Genomic DNA, 23,147 nt, shown 5'->3' with positions numbered 1-23,147 from the left:
TCTAATGTACTGCGAGGGCTGCTTTGTTGAAATATTGTAGGGGGCGCTATTGAGCCGACTCTCCACTCTAGAGCAATAGAACCATAACATGTAACTAAACTTTTGGCTTTAAATCTGTGTGCCAAGTTTGCTTATGTTTCAAGCATTTTTAGCCCCTCAAAAGCATCTTCGTTTTTTACGGCGAAGACTGCGTCGCCGCGGCAACGGCGTTTGACGAAACATCAAAAGCTTCATGAACTGGCATTATGAACTTCTTATATTTGTGTGGAACTAATTTGATGTTCATCAGATTTATCTACTAAGAGAAACATGCCAAAGTATAGAGACTTTTACTTCCTGTTACCAGTAGGTGGCGCTATGACTATGATTCAAAATTGGCTTGCAGATGTCTTCAGGCCTGGAGTTTAATCAAACATGTGAAATCTGGTAAAGATCTGATGATGCGGAGTCGAGTTACATCAGTTTATTCGTTCATGGCGAAGGATCGAAATTCGCAGAGCCGCCACGTCGCCACGCTTCGACAACTTCCTACAATTTTCACAAAGAAGCATTATCAAGGTCTTAAGGCTTTTGTGACAAAATTTGAGAGGGATCCGATTAATCTGTGAGCAGTAGGGTGTTAAAGTACACAACCTATGACTTCCTGTTGCCACTAGGTGGCGCTATTACTATGATTCTAAATTGTCATATACATGTGTTCAGGGTCAGGATGTTATGACATATGAAAAATTTGGAGCAGATTAGGCAATGTACAGCCGAGTTACAACAACTTCCTGTTTCATGGCGAATGGTGTTTTTTTGCCGCCACGCTACGGACACATAGTTCGATAACTTTTTGATCTTTGAGTATCGTTTCGCTGCCAAGGTCTCAAGAGCATACTGACCAAATCTGAAGGCAATTGGGTTTAATCTCTTGGAGGAGTTCGTTAAAGTACGGCGCCTTGAAACGGTCCAAAAACGTGATAAAATTCAAAATGGCCGACTTCCTGTTTGGTTTAGGATATACCTCCTTTTGACTTTTTTGTACGTCCCATCACGTTCCACATACCTACCAAATTTCATACAGCTAGGTGAAACCCAAAGTTGGGGCTACTCTGTAGGGGGCGCTATCGAGCCAAAATGTCATGCCGCAGCTGGACACCCCAATAATACTGGAATTTTCACCACGATTGAATTTTGTGCCAAATTTCAAAAGATTCAAAGTATCCCAAGCACCTCCTTTTTGCGATGAAACTGGTACGATAATAATAATAATAAAAAACATTAGAATAACAATAGGTCCTCCGCTCCGACTACGTCGGTGCTCGGGCCCTAATTAAAGCTGCAAGCAGCATTGATCGGGCCCTCGCAACGTCACACACGTCGAGGGTACTGGCAGGACTCTGGTTGATGCGGCAATGCATTTCTGTGACCATCATACACTGCATGCACAAGTTAGATGATATTTCCTGCGTCGACCAGTAGCATAGCAAGACCATGTTGCCAGGTCTTAAGCCTGAAGTGTTTTGAGTGTACCTCCAATACAATCATAAATGTAAGCCTGTTAAGATCATTAAGAAAATGAACGTGTGAATGTGCTTCAGTATTTGTAACATAACAGACTGTCAGGTTACTGGGATGGAGTTCAACTCCCTGCAGTGTCCTACTGATTGTATTTGGACTTACATGAAAGTTAACAGAACAGCAGTGTCATTTGTTTTTACTTGAACACTTTAATTTGACACTGTTTTCACTTTAAGCTCTTCTGTAACTTTAGATTGTAGTGTGAAGCATTCATTGTAACATTTAACCTGATTCTCATGTAGAAGCTCTAGACAGATCATTTATACTCATGCCCACTGACATGGTTTGAAAAACACTGTTGATTAACTTTTGTTCTCCATGCATCTTAGTTTGCACATATTTAGATCAGAGAAGTTTTTTTCTCATGGTGTGCCCACAAACCCTGTTTGGGCCGCTGTTATAGAATTCTGTTTACGTCCGTGGTTGCCAGTAGGTGGCGCTATGACTATGAGTTAATATTGGCATGCAGAAGTCCTAAAATCACGACAGCAATCAAGCATGTCAAGTTTGGGGCAGTTTTGACAAAGTAAGGTTGAGTTACAAAAGCTTGATGGATGATGGCGAATCATGTAAAATTGCCGCGACACCAAGTCCATGTTATCCGATGAAACATCAAGCTTTTAGTAACTTTTAATCGTTAAGGTCTTTAGGTTGTTCTGACCAAATTCTAAGCTGATCGGATTATTTCCCTAGGAGGAGTTCGTAGTGCAGTACCTGGAAAAGGAAATAAAACCACAAGAAATTCATACAAAATTCAAATTGGCTGACTTCCGGTTGGGTTTAGAGCATGGACCCCGAAGACTTTTTTTTAAGTCTACATGTGATACACGTGCTTACTTAATTTCATACATCTAGGTGAAACGTACTGCGAGGGCTGCATCGTCGAAATATTGTAGGGGGCGCTATCGAGCCGAGTTGCCACTCTGAAGCATCAAAATCACATTAGATAACTACATTCAGGATTTTAAATGTGTTTGACAAATTTGATTTTGTTTTGAGTATTTTTAGCCCCTCAAAAACACCTTTGTTTTTCATGGCGAGGAATGCATCGCCACGGCAACGGCATTTCACGAAACAACAAGCTTTGAGTAACTTTTAATCACAAAGGTCTTTAGATTGTTCTGACCAAATTCTAAGTTGATCTGATTAGTTCCCTGGGAGGAGTTCGTTAAAGTAGAGCGCCTGGAAATTGCAAAAACGACACTAGAAATTCAGACTAAATTCAAAATGGCTGACTTCCGGTTGGGTTTAGGGCATGGCCCCAAGAGACTTTTATTTAAGTCCACATGTGATACATGTGCCTACCAAATTTTGTTAATCTATGTGAAACGTACTGCGAGGGCTGCTTCGTCGAAATTTTGTAGGGGGCGCTATTGAGCCGATTTAACACTCTGATTGAATAAAATCATATTATAGAACTACATTTTGGCCTTGTGATCTGTGTGTCAAGTTTGCTTGTGTTTCGAGCTTTTTTAACCTCTCCAAATGACCATCGTTTTTCACAGCGAAGACTGCGTTACCACGGCAACGGCGTCCGACTAAACATCAAAAGCTTAGAGAACTGGCATTATGAACTTCTTACATTTGTGTGGAACAAATTTGATGTTGATCTGATTTTCCAACTAAGAGAAACAAGCCAAAGTATAAAAACTTTAACTTACTGTTGCCAGTAGGTGGCGCTATGACTATGATTAAAAATTGGCTTGCAGATGTCTTCAGGCCTGGAGTTTAATCAAACATGTGAAATCTGGTAAAGATCTGATGATGCAGAGTCGAGTTACATCAGTTTATTCGTTCATGGCGAAGGATCGAAATTCGCAGAGCCGCCACGTCGCCACGCTTCGACAACTTCCTACAATTTTCACAATGAAGCATTATCAAGGTCTTAAGGCTTTTGTGACAAAATTTGAGAGGGATCCGATTAATCTGTGAGCAGTAGGGTGTCAAAGTACACAACCTATGACTTCCTGTTGCCACTAGGTGGCGCTATTACTATGATTCTAAATTCTCATATACATGTGTTCAGGGTCAGGATGTTATGACATATGAGAAATTTGGAGCAGATTAGGCAATGTACAGCCGAGTTACAACAACTTCCTGTTTCATGGCGAATGGTGTGTTTTTGCCGCCACGCCACGGACACATAGTTCGATAACTTTTTGATCTTTGAGTATCGTTTAACTGCCAAGGTCTCAAGAGCATACTGACCAAATCTGAAGGCAATCGGGTTTAATCTCTAGGAGGAGTTCGTTAAAGTACGGCGCCTTGAAACGGTCCAAAAACGTGATAAAATTCAAAATGGCCGACTTCCTGTTTGGTTTAGGATATACCTCCTTTTGACTTTTTTGTACGTCCCATCACGTTCCACATACCTACCAAATTTCATACAGCTAGGTGAAACCCAAAGTTGGGGCTACTCTGTAGGGGGCGCTATCGAGCCAAAATGTCATGCCGCAGCTGGACACCCCAATAATACTGGAATTTTCACCACGATTGAATTTTGTGCCAAATTTCAAAAGATTCCCAGTATCCCAAGCACCTCCTTTTTGCGATGAAACTGGCACAATAATAATAATAATAATAATAATAAAAAACATTAGAATAACAATAGGTCCTCCGCTCCGACTACGTCGGTGCTCGGGCCCTAATAATAATAATAATAATAATAATAATTAAAGCTGCAAGCAGCATTGATCGGGCCCTCGCAACTTCACGCACGTCGAGGGTACCGGCAGGACTTTGGTTGACGCGGCCATGCATTTCTGTGACCATCATACATTGCGTGCACGAGTTCAACAGTATTTCCTGCCTCAACCAGCAGCGTAGCAAGATCATGTTGCCAGGTCTTAAGCCTCAAATGTTTTGAGTGTACCTCCGATACAATCATAAATGTAAGCCTGTTAAGATCATTAAGAAAATTAATATGTGTGAATGTGTTTCAGTGTTTATAAAATAACAGACCGTCAGTTTACTGGGATGGGGTTCAACTCCTTGCAGTGTCCTGCTGATTGTATTTGAACTTACATGAAAGTTAACAGGACAGTATTGTCATTTGCTTTTACTTTAACACTTTAATTTAACACTGTTTTCATTTTAAGCTCTTCTATAACTTTAGATTGTAGTGTGAAGCATTCATTGTAACATTTAACGTGATTTTCATGTAGAAGCTCTGGACAGATCATTTATACTAATGCCCACTGACATGGTTTGAGAACCACTGTTTAACTTTTGCTCTCCATGCATCTTAGTTTGAACATATTTAGATCAGAGAAGTCTTTTTCTCATGGTGTGCCCACGAACCCTTTAAATAAATTCAGTGTTTGGGCTGCTGTAATTAAAGAATCCTGCTTACTTCTGTGGTTGCCAGTAGGTGGTGCTATGACTATGAGTTAATATTGGCATGCAAAAGTCATAAAATCATGACGGTAATCAAGCATGTCAAGTTTGGGACAGTTTTGTCAAAGTACAGTTGAGTTACAACAGCTTGGTGGATGATGGCGAACCATATAAAATGGCCGCTACACCAAGTCCATGTTGTTTGATGAAACCTCAAGCTTTTAGTAACTTTTAATCACTACGGTCTTTAGATTGTTCTGACCAAATTCTAAGTTGATCGGATTAATTCCCTAGGAGGAGTTCGTAGTACAGCACATGGAAATGGAAAAAAACAGGAGAAATTCATACAAAATTCAAAATGGCTGACTTCCGGTTGGGTTTAGAGCATGAACCCCTAAGACTTTTTGTTAAGTCTACATGTGATACATCTGCTTACCAAATTTTATACAGCTAGGTGAAACGTACTGCGAGGGCTGCATCGTCAAAAATTTGTAGGGGGCGCTATCGAGCCAACTTGCCACTCTGAAGCATTAAAATCACATCAGATAACTACATTCAAGATTTTAAATGTGTTTGACAAGTTTGGTTACGTTTTGAGCATTTTTAGCCCCTCAAAAACACTTTTGTTTTTCGTGGCGAAGAATGCGTCGCCACGGCAACGGCCTTTCACGAAACAACAACCTTTGAGTAACTTTTCATCACAAAGATCTTTAGATTGTACTGACCAAATTTGAAGTTGATTTGATTAATTCCCTAGGAGGAGTTCGTTAAAGTAGAGCGCCTGGAAATTGAAAAAACGACACTAGAAATTCATACAAAATTCAAAATGGCTGACTTCCGGTTGGGTTTAGGGCATGGCCCCAAGAGACTTTTATTTAAGTCCACATGTGATACATATTCCTACCAAATTTCATACATCTAGGTCTAATGTACTGCGAGGGCTGCTTTGTCGAAATATTGTAGGGGGCGCTATTGAGCCGACTCTCCACTCTAGAGCAATAGAACCATAACATGTAACTAAACTTTTGGCTTTAAATCTGTGTGCCAAGTTTGCTTATGTTTCAAGCATTTTTAGCCCCTCAAAAGCATCTTCGTTTTTCACGGTGAAGACTGCGTCGCCACGGCAACGGCGTTTGACGAAACATCAAAAGCTTCATGAACTGGCATTATGAACTTCTTATATTTGTGTGGAACTAATTTGATGTTCATCAGATTTATCTACTAAGAGAAACATGCCAAAGTATGGAGACTTTTACTTCCTGTTACCAGTAGATGGCGCTATGACTATAATACAAAATTGTTCTGTAGCTGTCTTCAGGACCACAGACTCATCAAACATGGGAAATCTGGTAAAGGTCTGATGATGCAGAGTCGAGTTACATCAGTTTATTTGTTCACGGCGAAGGATCGAAATTCGCAGAGCCGCCACGTCGCCACGCTTCGACAACTTTCTACAATTTTCACAATGAAGCATTATCAAGGTCTTAAGGCTTTTGTGACAAAATTTGAGAGGGATCCGATAAATCTGTGAGCAGTAGGGTGTCAAAGTACACAACCTATGACTTCCTGTTGCCACTAGGTGGCGCTATTACTATGATTCTAAATTGTCATATACATGTGTTCAGGGTCAGGATGTTATGACATCTGAGAAATTTGGAGCAGATTAGTCAATGTACAGCCGAGTTACAACAACTTCCTGTTTCATGGCGAATGGTGTTTTTTTGCCGCCACGCCACGGACACATAGTTCGATAACTTTTTGATCTTTGAGTATCGTTTCACTGCCAAGGTCTCAAGAGCATACTGACCAAATCTGAAGGCAATCGGGTTTAATCTCTAGGAGGAGTTCGTTAAAGTACGGCGCCTTGAAACGGTCCAAAAACGTCATAAAATTCAAAATGGCCGACTTCCTGTTTGGTTTAGGATATGCCTCCTTTTGACTTTTTTGTACGTCCCATCACGTTCCACATACCTACCAAATTTCATACAGCTAGGTGAAACCCAAAGTTGGGGCTACTCTGTAGGGGGCGCTATCGATCCAAAATGTCATGCCGCAGCTGGACACCCCAATAATACTGGAATTTTCACCACGATTGAATTTTGTGCCAAATTTCAAAAGATTCAAAGTATCCCAAGCACCTCCTTTTTGCGATGAAACTGGTACGATAATAATAATAATAATAATAATAATAATAATAATAATAAAAAACATTAGAATAACAATAAGTCCTCCGCTCCGACTACGTCGGTGCTCGGGCCCTAATAATAAATTAAAGCTGCAAGCAGCATTGATCAGGCCTTCGCAACGTCACACACGTCGAGGGTACTGGCAGGACTCTGGTTGATGCGGCAATGCATTTCTGTGACCATCATACACTGCATGCACAAGTTAGATGATATTTCCTGCGTCGACCAGCAGCATAGCAAGACCATGTTGCCAGGTCTTAAGCCTCAAATGTTTTGAGTGTACCTCCGATACAATCATAAATGTAAGCCTGTTAAGATCATTAAGAAAATGAACGTGTGAATGTGCTTCAGTATTTGTAACATAACAGACTGTCAGGTTACTGGGATGGAGTTCAACTCCCTGCAGTGTCCTACTGATTGTATTTGGACTTACATGAAAGTTAACAGAACAGCAGTGTCATTTGTTTTTACTTGAACACTTTAATTTGACACTGTTTTCATTTTAAGCTCTTCTGTAACTTTAGATTGTAGTGTGAAGCATTCATTGTAACATTTAACCTGATTCTCATGTAGAAGCTCTGGACAGATCATTTATACTAATGCCCACTGACATGGTTTGAGAACCACTGTTGTCTAACTTTTGCTCTCCAAGCATCTTAGTTTGCACATATTTAGATCAGAGAAGTCTTTTTCTCATGGTGTGTCCACAAACCCTTTTATTGAGTTCAGTGTTTGGGCCACTGTAATTATAGAATCCTGCTTACGTCCGTGGTTGCCAGTAGGTGGCGCTATGACTATGAGTTAATATTGGCATGCAGATGTCCTAAAATCATGACAGTAATCAAACATGTCAACTTTGGGACAGTTTTGACAAAGTACAGTTGAGTTACAACAGCTTGATGGATGATGGCGAACCATGTAAAATGGCCGCTACACCAAGTCCATGTTTGATGAATTCTAAACTTTTAATCACAAAGGTCTTTAGATTGTTCTGACCAAATTCTAAGCTGATCTGATTAATTACCTAGGACTAGTTTGTAGTACAGCACCTGCAAATGGGAAAAATACACGAGAAATTCATACAAAATTAGAAATGGCTGACTTCCGGTTGGGTTTAGAGCATGGACCCCTAAGACTTTTTTTTAAATCCACATGTGATACATCTGCTTACCAAATGTTATACATCTAGGTGAAACGTACTGCGAGGGCTGCATCGTTGAAATATTGTAGGGGGCGCTATCGATCCGAGTTGCCACTCTGAAGCATTAAAATCACATCAGATAACTACATTCAGGATTTTAAATGTGTGTGACAAGTTTGATTTTGTTTTGAGTATTTTTAGCCCCTCAAAAACACCTTTGTTTTTCATGGTGAGGAATGCGTCGCCACGGCAACGGCATTTCACGAAACAACAAGCTTTGAGTAACTTTTAGTCGCAAAGGTCTTTAGATTGTTCTGACCAAATTCTAAGTTGATCTGATTAATTCCCTGGGAGGAGTTTGTTAAAGTAGAGCGCCTGGAAATTGCAAAAACGACACTAGAAATTCAGACTAAATTCAAAATGGCTGACTTCCGGTTGGGTTTAGGGCATGGCCCCAAGAGACTTTTATTTAAGTCCACATGTGATACATGTGCCTACCAAATTTTGTTAATCTATGTGAAACGTACTGCGAGGGCTGCTTCGTCGAAATTTTGTAGGGGGCGCTATTGAGCCGATTTAACACTCTGATTGAATAAAATCATATTATATGACTAAATTTTGGCTTTGTGATCTGTGTGTGAAGTTTGCTTGTGTTTCGAGCTTTTTTAACCTCTCCAAATGACCATCGTTTTTCACGGCGAAGACTGCGTTACCACGGCAACGGCGTTCGACGAAACATCAAAAGCTTAGAGAACTGGCATTATGAACTTCTTACATTTGTGTGGAACAAATTTGATGTTGATCTGATTTTCTAACTAAGAGAAATAAGCCAAAGTATAAAGACTTTAACTTATTGTTGCCAGTAGGTGGCGCTATGACTATGATTCAAAATTGGCCTGCAGACGTCTTCAGGCCTGGAGTCTAATCAAACCTGTGAAATCTGGTAAAGATCTGATGATGCAGAGTCGAGTTACATCAGTTTATTCGTTCATGGCGAAGGATCGAAGTTCGCCGAGCCGCCACGTCGCTGCCCTTCGACAACTTCTTACGATCTTCACAATGAAGCATTATCAACATCTTAAGGCTGTTCTGACAAAACTTTAGAGGGATCGGAATAATCTGTGAGGAGCAGGATGTCAAAGTACAAAACGTACAACTTCCAGTTGCCACTAGGTGGCGCTATTACTATGATTCTAAATTCTCATATACATGTGTTCAGGGTCAGGATGTTATAATATCGGAGAAATTTGGAGCAGATTAGGCAATGTACAGCCAAGTTACAACAACTTCCTGTTTCATGGCGAATGGTGTTTTTTTGCCGCCACGCCACGGACACATAGTTCGATAACTTTTTGATCTTTGAGTATCGTTTCACTGCCAAGGTCTCAAGAGCATACTGACCAAAACTGAAGGCAATCGGGTTTAATCTCTAGGAGGAGTTCGTTAAAGTACGGCGCCTTGAAACGGTCCAAAAACGTCATAAAATTCAACATGGCTGACTTCCTGTTTGGTTTAGGATATGCCTCCTTTTGACTTTTTTGTACGTCCCATCACGTTCCACATACCTACCAAATTTCATACAGCTAGGTGAAACCCAAAGTTGGGGCTACTCTGTAGGGGGCGCTATCGAGCCAAAATGTCATGCCGCAGCTGGACACCCCAATAATACTGGAATTTTCACCACGATTGAATTTTGTGCCAAATTTCAAAAGATTCCCAGTATCCCAAGCACCTCCTTTTTGCGATGAAACTGGTACGATAATAATAATAATAATAATAAAAAACATTAGAATAACTATAGGTCCTCCGCTCCGACTATGTCGGTGCTCGGGCCCTAATAATAATAATAATAATAATAATAATAAGAATAAAAAACATTAGAATAACAATAGGTCCTCCGCTCCGACTACGTCGGTGCTCGGGCCCTAATAATAATAATAATAATAATAATAAAAAACATTAGAATAACAATAGGTCCTCCGCTCCGACTACGTCGGTGCTCGGGCCCTAATAATAATAATAAAAAACATTAGAATAACAATAGGTCCTCCGCTCCGACTACGTCGGTGCTCGGGCCCTAAAAACATTAGAATAACAATAGGTCCTCCGCTCCGACTACGTCGGTGCTCGGGCCCTAATAATACCCCATAGAATTTCAATAGGGCCTTCGCTGGCCCGACGTTGTCGGTGGCTCGGGCCCTAATAATACCCCATAGAATTTCAATAGGGCCTTCGCTGGCCCGACGTTGTCGGTTGCTCGGGCCCTAATAATAATAATACCCCATAGAATTTCAATAGGGCCTTCGCTGGCCCGACGTTGTCGGTGGCTCGGGCCCTAATAATAATAATAATACCCCATAGAATTTCAATAGGGCCTTTGCTGGCCCGACGTTGTCGATGGCTCGGGCCCTAATAATAATAATACCCCATACAATCTCAATAGGGCCTTCGCTGGCCCGACGTTGTCGGTGGCTCGGGCCCTAATAAAACCCCTTAGAAACTCAATAGGGCCTTCGCTGGCCCGACGTTGTCGGTGGCTCGGGCCCTAATAATAACCCATACAATTTCAATAGGGCCTTTGCTGGCCCGACGTTGTCGGTGGCTCAGGCCCTAATAAAACCTCTTAGAAACTCAATAGGGCCTTCGCTGGCCCAACGTTGTCGGTGGCTCGGGCCCTAATAATAACCAATACAATTTCAATAGGGCCTTCGCTGGCCCGACGTTGTCGGTGGCTCGGGCCCTAATAATAATAACCCATACAATTTCAATAGGGCCTTCGCTGGCCCGACGTTGTCGGAGGCTCGGGCCCTAATAATTCTTTGAATTACAATAGGGCCTTCGCCCGACTTCGTCGGTGCTCGGGCCCTAAAAACATTCAAATTTCAATAGGGCCTTCGCTGGCCCGACGTTGTCGGTGGCTCGGGCCCTAATAATACCCCATACAATTTCAATAGGGCCTTCGCTGGCACGACGTTGTCGGTGGCTCGGGCCCTAATAATAATTCTTTGAATTACAGTAGGGCCTTCGCCCGACTTCGTCGGTGCTCGGGCCCTAATAAACATGCCCCACTGTGCCTTGTGTACATAAAAATGTTGCGGGACAATTACTATGACTCTCAGAGAGCATTTCAGAAAGAAATATTCGCTGAATTTAAAATTCTGTTACATGGATACAAGGATTACGGATTACGTTAACTTTTTAAAATTTGATTTACATAATTTAAATTAAAAAACAAACACTTATTTTAAGCCAAACCATGAACTTTTACTAAACCTAACCAAGCGGTTTTGTCATGTTTTTGTTTTGTTTCGTTTCATTTCACAACATTAACCACATGGATAAAACTGCGACCGTAATCTGGGAGAAAATACGTTACCCTCAAAACGTAATTGAGAATGCAGTATAGTTTGTTTGGGGACGTGAATTTTAGGAGACAGAGTTGAGTATTTAAACCAGTCCTCCTTGCCGAGATGACAAAAAAACATGATTTAAATAGAAATAATGAAATCTGGTGGTCATAACATAAACCTATAGGATCGTTAGATTATCCAGGAGATTTTCCCAAAATGCTGAACACATAAATAGTATGACAGCGGCTGAGTTTGATGTGTCTCTGCTCTATCAGTGGTAGCCTTGTTGCTGTACATTATTCCTCTCCTTTCACCCTCTCTCTCTCTCTCTTTCCTTCGTTTCTATCTCTCTTTCTTTCTCAGTTCAAATCAGACGGCAACCTCTAGTTCTGAGAAGTGAAGCCGATGTTTAAAGTGCCTTAAAACCTGCATTCTCTCCCCTGACCATCAGGGGGCGACTCCTCTGGTTGTACAGAAGTCTATGAGAAAATGACTCTACTTAGTAAACATTGTAAACATGAGTTTATGGTCTCAATCTCTAGATTCAAGTCTTCCATAAAGTGGCTACTTTGTGATTACCAGAGTCGGCGACTGCAGTCCAAATATGGTCACTTTTGTTTTCTGATTGCAAAAAAACAAGATTGGCGGAGGCCAAAATATCGAACTCGAGGCATTAAGCCAATGAGTGACGTCACGACGACGACGTACACTTCTTATACAGTCTGTGGTTCAAACGCTGTTCTGATGAATGGAGGGACGGTAAGAGAGGGGAAGAGATTGAGCGATGAGGACTAACCCTTACAACCCTGAGCGAAATGGAAAAATAATATTCTGTGTTCTCTCCCCTGCCTCCCCTCTTTTCTCTCACTTTTATTCACCCTCTACCCGCCTGCTGTTTTACACCTCAACCTGTTTTCTCCCCCCACCTGCCTCACCTTCCTGTTTCACTGCCATGACTTTCCGTCTTGCTCTGTTTTACACCTCGACCCTCCTCCCGTATTGATTTTCTCTTTTCAATGGAACATAACACCGTCACCTTGACCCATCGCTCTGCACGATATTACTCACACTGCATTAATCAAACCAAATACCATTGCACTGCTCTGTGTGTGACCACGCCACTGTCTTCAAACATTCATCAATCTTTCTACTTACTGTTCGCTCCTCCATACTTCCTTCTCTGTGCTCCAGCTGTGTGTCTGGTGATCGGCTGTATGGTCTTCCCAAACGGCTGGGACTCGGAGGTGATCCGGGACATGTGCGGGGAGGACACCGGGAGGTACGCCCTGGGCAAATGCTCGGTGCGCTGGGCCTACATCCTGGCCATCATCGGCATCTTGGACGCCCTCATCCTCTCCTTCCTGGCCTTCGTGCTCGGCAACCGGCAGAGCGACTTCCTGCAGGAGGAGCTGAAGGCTGACAACAAGGGTGAGACGTGGAAAGCACTTTTAGTCAAATTACAGGGGACAGAAATGGACATGAAAGGCAAAAAAAATGTGTTTAGTGGTTAGAAAACGGTACACTGTGCATTGTAAATGCTGTCATGCATTCAGTCTAGTCGACAATGAGAGCGGTGCTGGCAGGCGGAAACCTCGTACCTTTTGAGAAAAACAAAACAAACAGTAATATAATTAATTTGTTTTTAAACTAATTAAACATTGTGTCATCAAAGGTGGTATTGTGTCTTTATTTAAAGTCAGATTCTTATTATTATTTTAACAAAAATTAGCTCAAATGGAGTTACAGGGTTTTTGACCAGCCAATGTTGAACGGTCACATCACAAGCAAACAAACTCAGACTTTCATCAAGTCGCCAGCTGTTCATCTCCTGTGTGAATTCAAGTCAACGTTGATTTATTCTACCTTCGATTTTTATGTAACTTGCATATTTAATGCCTACAACTAAACTAAGCGAGTAGTTTTGTACATTCTAATATATTATATGTTAATGGCGGCTGTGGCCTCTGCATGTCATAATGTCTTTGGGCTGTTTTTCTTTTGCTGCAAGGAAAAAATTAATTCAAACGACCAACAGCAATTAATTATGGTGATATTTTATATATGCATGCAAATTCAACTTCTTTCAAAATGTCAACTTCAGTAAGTCATGCTGCATTACAATTTGTTAGTTTGTCGTCGGCAGAATGGATTATTGGCACACTTTATGTATTTTCTGCCATTTAACACTGCCTCCTTATAATTAAAATAATGTACCTAACGTATTTATTGTAATTCCTAGAAGTGTTTTTAAAGTTTTTGGAACCGCATCTTGGTGTGATCTACGCAGACACTTTAATCTAGATTATTTTACAAGCATGCAGGATTTTAAAAACATAATTTTAGCATGAATACAATGTATTCTTCTGCTGTGTGATTATTTATAGCTGGTGTATTACAGAAGTTGTTGGTCGAAGTTTTTGTTTGTGTATGACCGGTGTCGTGATGTGAGATGTCATCAGAGAAGGTGATGATTGTGTTGAGCTGCCTTAAGAGAAATAAACCTCTGAGTGTGTGGATTTAGTTATAGAAAATCAATCGACAGCCCAGTCACCAGGACAAAATGTTACCATTTGTTGTTTGTACGTTTCTGCAAACCACGGATAGGTTGAATGTGAACGTTTCTACATTTGGTCAGAGCAATGTGATCGTGTGTTGTCAGGTTGTGTTGTTACTTTACTATTTTTATCACGCACTATAATCTTTTTTCTAACCTTATCCAAGTAGTTTTGTTGTCTGAATCCATCCAATGTTTCACTACGTTAACGTTAGAGGTGTCATTGTACATTTCGGTAAGCGAAATATGAGGATCTCCCCTATTCCTAGGCAGACGTTTTGTTCTTTATACTATGTCAGTTGCTCTAGTAATAGTTTATCATTGGAGTTAGTTGAAAGTCTGGTGCGTCTCATACAGACACTGAAGGGTGTCTGTATGGGGCGTCAGTATCAGACACCAAGTGCCACAAACCAGCCACAGTATTCGATGAGTTGGGAGCAAGAATGGATTGAACAAATGTGACTATATTCATGCAGCCAATATAATGCAATACAATTATTACTAGTTATTGTGGCTTTGTTTGTTTTAGTTGTAAATGCAGTATAATCATCTTTAGTGGGAGAAAAACGTTTTCACTTTCCTCCACCCTTGGGCGTCTTGGTTGGTAAATGGAAAGGGTTTTGGTGGAGAAGAGAACTACTGAGGGACCACTGTAGCACTATATATAGTTTATGTGTGAACTGTAGCCTTTATAGTGAATAAAATGAAATCCACCTTCCAGGTAAAAATAAATGATTAATCTTACTCTTGTTGTCCTTTTTATAGATTTTGCTGTGTCACGGGTAAGTTCACATTGATGTTGTGCTTTGAGTGTGTGGTGTCATGGCTGTGAATGGTCTGTGTGTGGTGATGCATGGCACAGTGTGTATGTGAACATTCATTTCACAGTATATTTTCTGTTATCATGTAAGGAGAGTGTTAATGTGTCTCAGTCCATCACATGGCAGCGAAAATGCTGCATGCAACTGCCAACTTTTGCCATTAAAAATATCACAGTGAGTGCAGCCTCCCCTCAGCTAAAGCGACCTGGTGTCAGGTCAGATATCTTACACAACTCCTCATGAGACAGATGATATTTGGTCACATTAGAGACCATTAGAGGGTGAAGTGATACATCCCATTCGGGGAGAAGGCTAAAATGGCTGCGCTGAAGCAGATGGGTGGAAGAAGAGAAGGAATTAGCGGGAAAACAAAAGGTGGTGGCATGTTGTAGGAAATGTCCTCGGGCGCAATGCTTTCCCAAAGGAGCAAGGCCTACTGCGAGAGGAGAGGAGACATCAAGTCGAGGAAGGCCTTTCGCTGAGGAGTGTGTTTGCTGCGTTCACCAGGCCCTCCAGCTTTGTGTGTACGTCAGCATCAAAGGAAGAGAGGACAAACTTCCTAATTACAAGCCAAGCTGATGTACAAAGATAAACTCCCACAAACACAAATGTGACATGAGCAGCCGGGTGCCGCGGTGCATGAAATGTAAACAGTTAAAAGACCAGAGGACGAAGAAAACCATCTCTACCGCCCCGTATTTTACAAGAAGTTCTCTTAATGTGCCTCAATGTTTGTCTGCTTACTCTCGCGTCTCAGAATAAATATATATATATATATATATATATATATATATATATATATATATTGTGAGGTTTTAAAAAATATATATATATTTTGCTGTTATTCTGCATGTATTTTTTTGTAAGTAGATTGGGAGCTGGAAAGCCAAAGTTTGTCATTGCTCAAAGAAAATAATACATATAAAGTTATGTTATGTACATACAAAAGATATTTAGAAAAAGACAATCAAGACATTCACATGTAATTATTGTTTTAGTAATTTCTCCCAAGACAAAACAGAATTAAAAAATTATTTTCTGAGTTTTTTTCAAATGGAGCACCACCTCAGCGGACAGCAAAAAGCAGTGACGTTGATTCCTAAAGTAAGCTAATAATGTGAACGCTAGTGCCAGCTGAGTCAACGTTAGCTGTGCCAAGTTTGGGAATAACTGCTGTGCTAGTTTGGATATTTTGTCTTTCAAAGCCACAAAACTCCAATGACATAAACAGTCATTTAACCTCACAGAACGCAGGAGTTGCTGGTCTACCACTGCATGGGTCGGTTTGTTTGTTTGTGTTATTGTGTGACTTTTCAGATCCAAACTAACGTGGCGTCCACAGCAGTACGCATTAGCACCCGTGCCGGTAATCCAGTCTGCCTCTCCAAACTGGGAGTGTGCAGACCGCCATCGAAGTTACTGTATGTAATACACTGACTATGAAGATGTGTATATAGGCTACTGTATATGTAGCAGCATCATCATGCAGAGACTTGCATCAGGTTACGTGGAGAAAATGATTTTTATAAGGGCTTGGAAAAGTAGCATTTTGACGCAGTTTGGTCAATATGTTTGGATTTAAATACATAAGGAACAGCACTGAGAAGCTACAGAATAATATAAAGGCCTATATATAAACTCCAATAAAGAACAAAAAATAGAACCGCCATTGGATCCATTCGGGTAGGAAGTGTCCAGCAGCTGTATCAGTAAATTATTTTCGTGTGAGTCGGCAGGAAGTCAGCCAGAGAGGGCCTAAAGCTTAAACATTACTGTAGACTGATTACTGTAAACTAACCATTTTCGGTGTATGTGTTACGGGTCCCAGGAATGGTACCACAGCAACAAAATGAATATCCTGTAGGACACAGGTAATGTTCAGCTGAAATGAAGACAAGAGGCAGTCAGTTCTTTCTCCAGAGTACATCTGAGGAATGCGCGGGAGTCACACCCTAAAGTAACCTGCACGCAACTGCTCCGGTGTCAACAGTTCCTCCTGATGCGCTGCAATTCTTAACTGTCCCTCTGTATGGTCCATATGTTCTAATTACATTTAATAATTAAATAACATGTTAACATATTAAATAATTCAAAATAAACTGACAAATTAAATCATAAATGAACATCAATGTGGTCACATTTTTGGGTGTGCCACATATGCTCTCAGAAAGCAACTTTCACTGTGAATCTTTTTCATATTACATCCTTGGTGGAAGCCTTTTTTACCATTTTTCCCCACCTTTAACAGGCATGGTCATAGCCTGGATTTCATTCAAATTGGCTTTTGATTTTGAGTTTGCTAGTTTGATTCTGATCTAGACATTGAGGGAGGTTATTCCCACTTGTACCAATCGAGGTGTGACACACTGTGTGTTGCTTAAAATAGCAGATGCGCTATGTCAACTTCCTTTAAACAGACGTTATTGAAAATAAATAAACCGTGGTGATCTTATTTTGAAAAACTGTTTCCTCCCTTTAGCTCCATCTTGGCTCCTCTCTACGAATGGACGGAGTAAGACCAACCAGTTTTCCCATTAGTCGATATGATGTGTCGATCCAGCTCTGCAGCATGTCACCCTTGCATGCGCTTGGATCAGTTACCTCTTTGTGTGAAGCTGTTGGTTGTCCTCCCCCCTGCCTTTCAAAGGGCAATGCACTGTGAACCCCAATGTACCTCTCCTTACCTCGTCTATGTGTCGGATTTACTCCCTTGTAATAGAAGATGTTGATGTGTTTTATGCTACTGATGGCGAAAAATGTAATATTGGTTTCCAATGTTAATGAGCTGAACTGAGCTCAGAAAACATTGTGGAACAGTGAACCTATATCAGCAGCCCAATCCATCGGCCATAAGAGCAGGAACGAGAACTCAGACACCATCCACAACTTGCTTAAAGACACGCACAAAGCACATCGGGCAACTTATGACAACCCTTCATTCACTAACATCAGAGAGCATTGGCAGGCAGCTCGGAGGAAATTGCAATAGGCAATACGGCAGACGTGTAAAGAATACAAAAATGTTGTACTCAAGTAAAAAATATTGTTAGAAAGAAAAAAGTAGGATGTTAAAACTGTGTAAACCTTACTGCATTACATTTTAAAAATAGGGGAGGGGGGGTTAAGATGATATTGCCAAATATCTTCATTATGCTAATTCTCTGAGATGCGAGATATGTGGGTTAGGGATAGAGGATCTTGGAAAAAATGTATTGCTTGTGTTTCCTCTCCATCTATACAGTTGATTACATATTATGTCGTTGGGAGTGTTTGCTGAGCATACAGTGTCGTGGACTGATGCATCTGCCTTATTGGTAAAAATGAAAGTTTTGAACGTTGTGCTTAACTTTTGACATTTGAAACTTTGCTGGTAGCAAAAGTTTTAGAGCCTCAAACACACGCAGTATAAACAGTAGGTATGTTCCAGGTGGTATCCTCGGCTGTATTGCCCTTTTCAGTCTGAGAAGTGTATTGATTATTGTCTGTGGTGATATTAATAATATAATCATAATCTCCACCCTAATCCTCCAATCCCATCCCAACTTCTCTCCCCCCTCTTCACCCATTGACTTTTGGCAAATCTGATTTTCATTAACTTGTATTCCTTGGAGGATGAACCATCTGAAAGTGCTACAGCTATTATTATCCTGCTCCACATGACACCATCATCAGCCCCATCCCTCCACCCGGCCCAACGACAGGTTCATCCTGACTGGGGTTGTAATGGAGGGTTAGGGTTGAAAATCACATTGCTGCTTGGTTAACTGAGCTAAAGGTTAAGTGAAATGGTCCTAGTTATGACCTCGTTATTGAAAGGCCTGAATAGTTCCCATTGGCATCAAGAGTGTTTATCTATTAGAGGAAAAGGCATTAATACAATTATTTATTTTACTATATTTTTATGTCTTATTGAATTCTTAATATATAATTTAGATTTCTGGGATAATACAGCATCAAAAGTTGTCTGGAAAATGTGGGAGAAAATGTATTAAAGGTGTGACCTTTCAAGCTCCTTACATTAGTATGTTTCTTTATGTTTGTTTTCCATCTCGCCGGATCACACTGACTCATATGTCAGAGCCCTTCTGTCGCCTCTCCCACTTCCATCTGCAGCCAAATGGAGCAGAGCAGCAGACATAGAAAGGAGATTAAGCGCAGAGGAGACCATCCAAAAATCATCAGCAAACTACACGTGCTGATGATGATGTGATAACGTGGCTGGTGCAAGTCAAACCTCTTTTAGTGGTTCCAGAGCGATACATTGGGATGACATAGCTGAACTCAAATAATCAGAGACATGCATTTATCACTATTTTTTATATTAATATTGAATCAGATGTCGAGTACCTGGCAAGCAAAAGACACTTTCTCAGGAGTTGGAGTTGGTGCATATTGGCTATCACATGACCAGAAACCATGGCTCCCATTGAACAATGATGTTGCTCTGTGACAGCTGGATGTGAAAGTGGGCAAATCTTGTCGGCCACAACGACTGTGTAAGGCAGTGATGGGGATCTGAGGATCTTTGTTTTGGTGTTTTTCTGCCTCTTAGTGGTCGAATATTGATTAACGCAGCTTGAAACAAATGTCACATGACTTTCAAGTACCTCGAATGATCTGAGGAGCCATGATGTCACGTATAATCACAGTGAGTAAGCTTAGTCCATCCAAGACCCATCATAGGATACTTAATAGGTTCTGAAACGCATATGTTGACCAAAATAGGTGCATACGACTATACTTGCCTGAATGCACCACAGTTTAATCATACAAGCCTGAAACATCATCATCAGAGGTAACGTTAGGCACCAACAATATGAACATTAACAACGTCTCACTTGAGGGTAATTCTCTTCCTCCTGTTCCTCATGACGTCTTTTGGTGACAAACTTAAGTCAACTGCTTTGTTTTGCGATGATTTTTAATTTATTTTGTATCTTGATCTATACTTATAAAGCAAGCTTTCGGGGGGAGAGACCTTCTTCAAGGCAAGAACAGGTGGCAAGTGAATGCAGCATCACTTGATTGGCCTTAATGCAGAACACCTGTGTCAGTCAGACCTGTGTGTCTGAACAAGGGAATTGTAATCCTGGGCATGATGGAAGTTTTTTTATTCATAGTCCAACAATTGAAACAGCTTCTCATTGCTGTTCACTGGATGGTCCAGCAAAAAAATGTAACTTTCTGATTGGACTAAGTGCTAAGTGGGTGGATCCAGGCCAGCCCACAGATAAGTATATAAATGTATTTCTTAACCTATACTGTAATTTTTGGAAGTTACAGTGCAGTGACTTTGTTGGACTGGGGGGGAGTCAAGTTTAGTCGTTTAACCTTTTAATGGCAAGGCAAGTTTATTTATTAGAACATTTCACCAACGAGGCAATTCTAAGCGCTTTACATAAAACATAGTTAAACAAATTACAAAAGAACATTATAAAAGGACATGTGAATACAATTAAAAATTGTTAATTCATTTTTTTATGGAAAAATAATGTGGAAGCTTAAGAGGCCCTGGCCAGAATAACAAACAAACCCTAAAGTAAAACCAAATCACAAAGCTAACCAAACTAACCCAAAAGGGAGCGTACGGTTCAGTGTAAAGCACATGAATGCGTCCCGGACCTTTCCTCCTGTATCCCCCTGTCATCTCTCTCTCTCCCCCAATCAGGCACATTTCTTCTGTTCGTTTCTCTCGGCTAAGATGTTGCTGCAGCTGTCCTGACGCTGTCTCTCTTCTCTTCTCTGTTCCTCCTCCAGATTGAAATCCGGGACAGCAGGGATCCAAGATTTGGAGTCCAGCGGTTCCACTGAGAACCAAACATCCTCTCCTCCTCTTCCAGCTCCCTCCCTCCCTCCAGCTCCCTCCCTCCCTCCAGCTCCTGCTCCTCCTCTTCTCTCCAAATCTTTTCAGGTTAAACCCTCGATCATGGGCTCAGAGGCCAAACTCCAACAGTTTGTAAAATAGCTGAACGAAGTTGGATCACCTGAGGCAAACTCAGTGTGTTGGAAGAGGAATACATCCTGAGAAGAAGTGTGACGATCAGCTTTATCAAACTCTGGGATGAAATCATTCAGAACACACAGAGTTTCTGTCTCATAACATTGTTATAAGAAAGGTTATGACGTTATTGATAATCACGATGTGCAGTTGGTATTCTATGAAAATATACATATTTTTATTGAGTGGGGAAAAAAATACCTATTTCCAGCTTTAAAAGCAACATTATAAAGTGCGTATGTGAAAGCACACAGGTGCTACTTCTGACAAAACAATAAGAGAAAAGATGATTTTGTAGAGACACAGAATCATTTTCGGAAGTCTTTTTCAGGCCAATTTTCCACTGCTCTTTGTATAAGTCTGATCCCAAGAACTACAAAAAATATAACGTGTATGTAAATGAGATGTTTCTATGTAAACAGGGTAAAAGGATACATGTTGAAGCATCGAACATGAGACATCCCTGTGAGCTGTGGAATAGTAAAACCTGTTTCATTGTCAAGTCGTGATAAAAAAAAAAGGTGTGTGTTGCACTGTGTCCACCCGTCATCCTTCGCTCCACATGACACTGAGAAAGACACGTCCTCAGCTGTTTCATTCATAAGTTCAATACAATCTGGTTTTTCTTAGTTTTTTTCCTTAAGTACTTTTCCTGGTCGTGTGCAGTTCTGCTTTAGTTCTGACGTCGGTCACCAGGTAAGGCCCTGCGTGCTGCATTCATCTCAGGCTTGCAAAGACGAGGATTCAGCCCGGCTCAAGACTCCGGCAGTCTGCTGTACTGTCCAGGCCCGCCAGCTGAAGAGCACACACAGCTGAGCCTCCATGTGGAGAGGACAGACCCAGACAGAGACTTTCAAGACGAACAGACATCACGCACTGTGCCGCTGCTCCCTGCTCTGAATCAACACAGGTCTTTTTCTATGGAGTCTGACAGGTGCTTTGAAATACACACGTTTCAATTTGACGTGTTCATTTTGAATGGAATGCACAATTGAATGCAAAGTCTGAAAAACAAGCGAGAATTACCCAAACCTGTAGTTTCATGCTGGCACCAAGCAGGTGGACACGGGACAACATTTTGTCATGCCTGCACTCGCTTGGTAGCTTCGTGGCTAAAGGTCATAGCTATTACAGCCGAAAAAGAAGGATCTTGCACTGCTCGTGCCACGTTGTTCGTCACAGTATTGCACTGCCCGCTGTAATGCTAATATTGCTAGTCAATATGTCCCTGTGCAACGGCTCTGATGATATCTTACAAAAAGTTATTATGTCAGTGTCAGTGTCAAGGTTCAGCAACAGCAGTCAGTGCGCCTGTGCAGGCCCCTGCAGTGTTTGGTTAGGTTTAGGAAAAGATCGTTAAAATAAGGACGTTTGAAATGTTTGATTGCATTTAGGCAAAAAAACTACTTGGTTAGATTAAGATCGGGGATTGAGTTGAAATGACGACAGACAGGTTTGGGTGTGGCATTACATAATTCATTTTTGTTTCTTTTCAATAAATCTTTTTTTTAATAAAGTAGTTCACTAAATTCTGATCGACACGAACAACATATTTGCAGACACTTTGTTTCTACAGCTTTCCCACACTCTTCACCAACATGAAGGCAAAGCGCACAATGAAAAGCAATGCTGAGGTTAAGTTTAAACTGAACATAAAACTGAACATTTAACATTTGATCAGTTTTCTGGTGTTCTCAGATCGACTTTACTGCGAAGCAAGTACTTTTCTTGCAATTTGGAGAAATTTGCTAGCTCACATTAGTATCAATAGATAGCACAACTACTCACATTTCTTAATCATCGCAAAATCTGTATTCCTTGTCATTTACCAATCTTGAGAGATCAACAAATCAAATCTTTATTATTGTCTTGGATCACAAATACCTGAACGAGTGCAGTGGGCTGGATTTCACATGGTCCAGTATCTGCCTGCACATAAAGCTTCAATAAAAAAGGTCTGAGGGTATATATATATATATATATATATATATATATATATATATATATATATATATATATATATATATATATATATATATATATATAGCAGGATTCAGAAGAGTTTCTCAGGTCTTAAGTTTCTAATACAGATCTCTCTCAACTGACTGGTCTGGTCTCATGGCATTTTGTAGAATGAGCACAATATTTTAAATATATATATATATATATATATATATATATATATATATATATATATA

General features: G+C 40.8%; 1 protein-coding gene across 2 annotated transcripts in view; it reads left to right on the top strand.

Annotated features, from left to right (window-relative positions):
* lhfpl4a (LHFPL tetraspan subfamily member 4a) overlaps positions 1–22,906 on the top strand; it is a 49,723-nt gene extending 26,817 nt beyond the window's left edge. Inside the window, exons 2-5 of one of the 2 annotated variants that reach the window (XM_068712672.1) lie at positions 12,768–13,004; positions 14,896–14,912; positions 17,431–17,463; positions 20,709–22,906. In XM_068712672.1, coding sequence (XP_068568773.1) covers positions 12,768–13,004; positions 14,896–14,912; positions 17,431–17,463; positions 20,709–20,762 — 341 coding nt within the window. In that variant the 3' untranslated portion in view covers positions 20,763–22,906. The remainder of the gene's footprint in view (positions 1–12,767; positions 13,005–14,895; positions 14,913–17,430; positions 17,464–20,708) is intronic. The other variant, XM_068712673.1, reaches the window with a different exon arrangement.
* Positions 22,907–23,147: the final 241 nt, after the last annotated feature.

This window comes from Cebidichthys violaceus, unplaced genomic scaffold, assembly GCF_023349555.1.
Source record: "Cebidichthys violaceus isolate CVI_PGR_0920_01 unplaced genomic scaffold, fCebVio1.0.p SCAF_17, whole genome shotgun sequence".
NCBI classification, from domain to species: Eukaryota; Metazoa; Chordata; class Actinopteri; order Perciformes; family Stichaeidae; genus Cebidichthys; species Cebidichthys violaceus.
The sequence above is the reverse complement of the archived record's forward strand: the minus strand, read 5'-3'. Positions and strand labels throughout refer to the sequence as shown.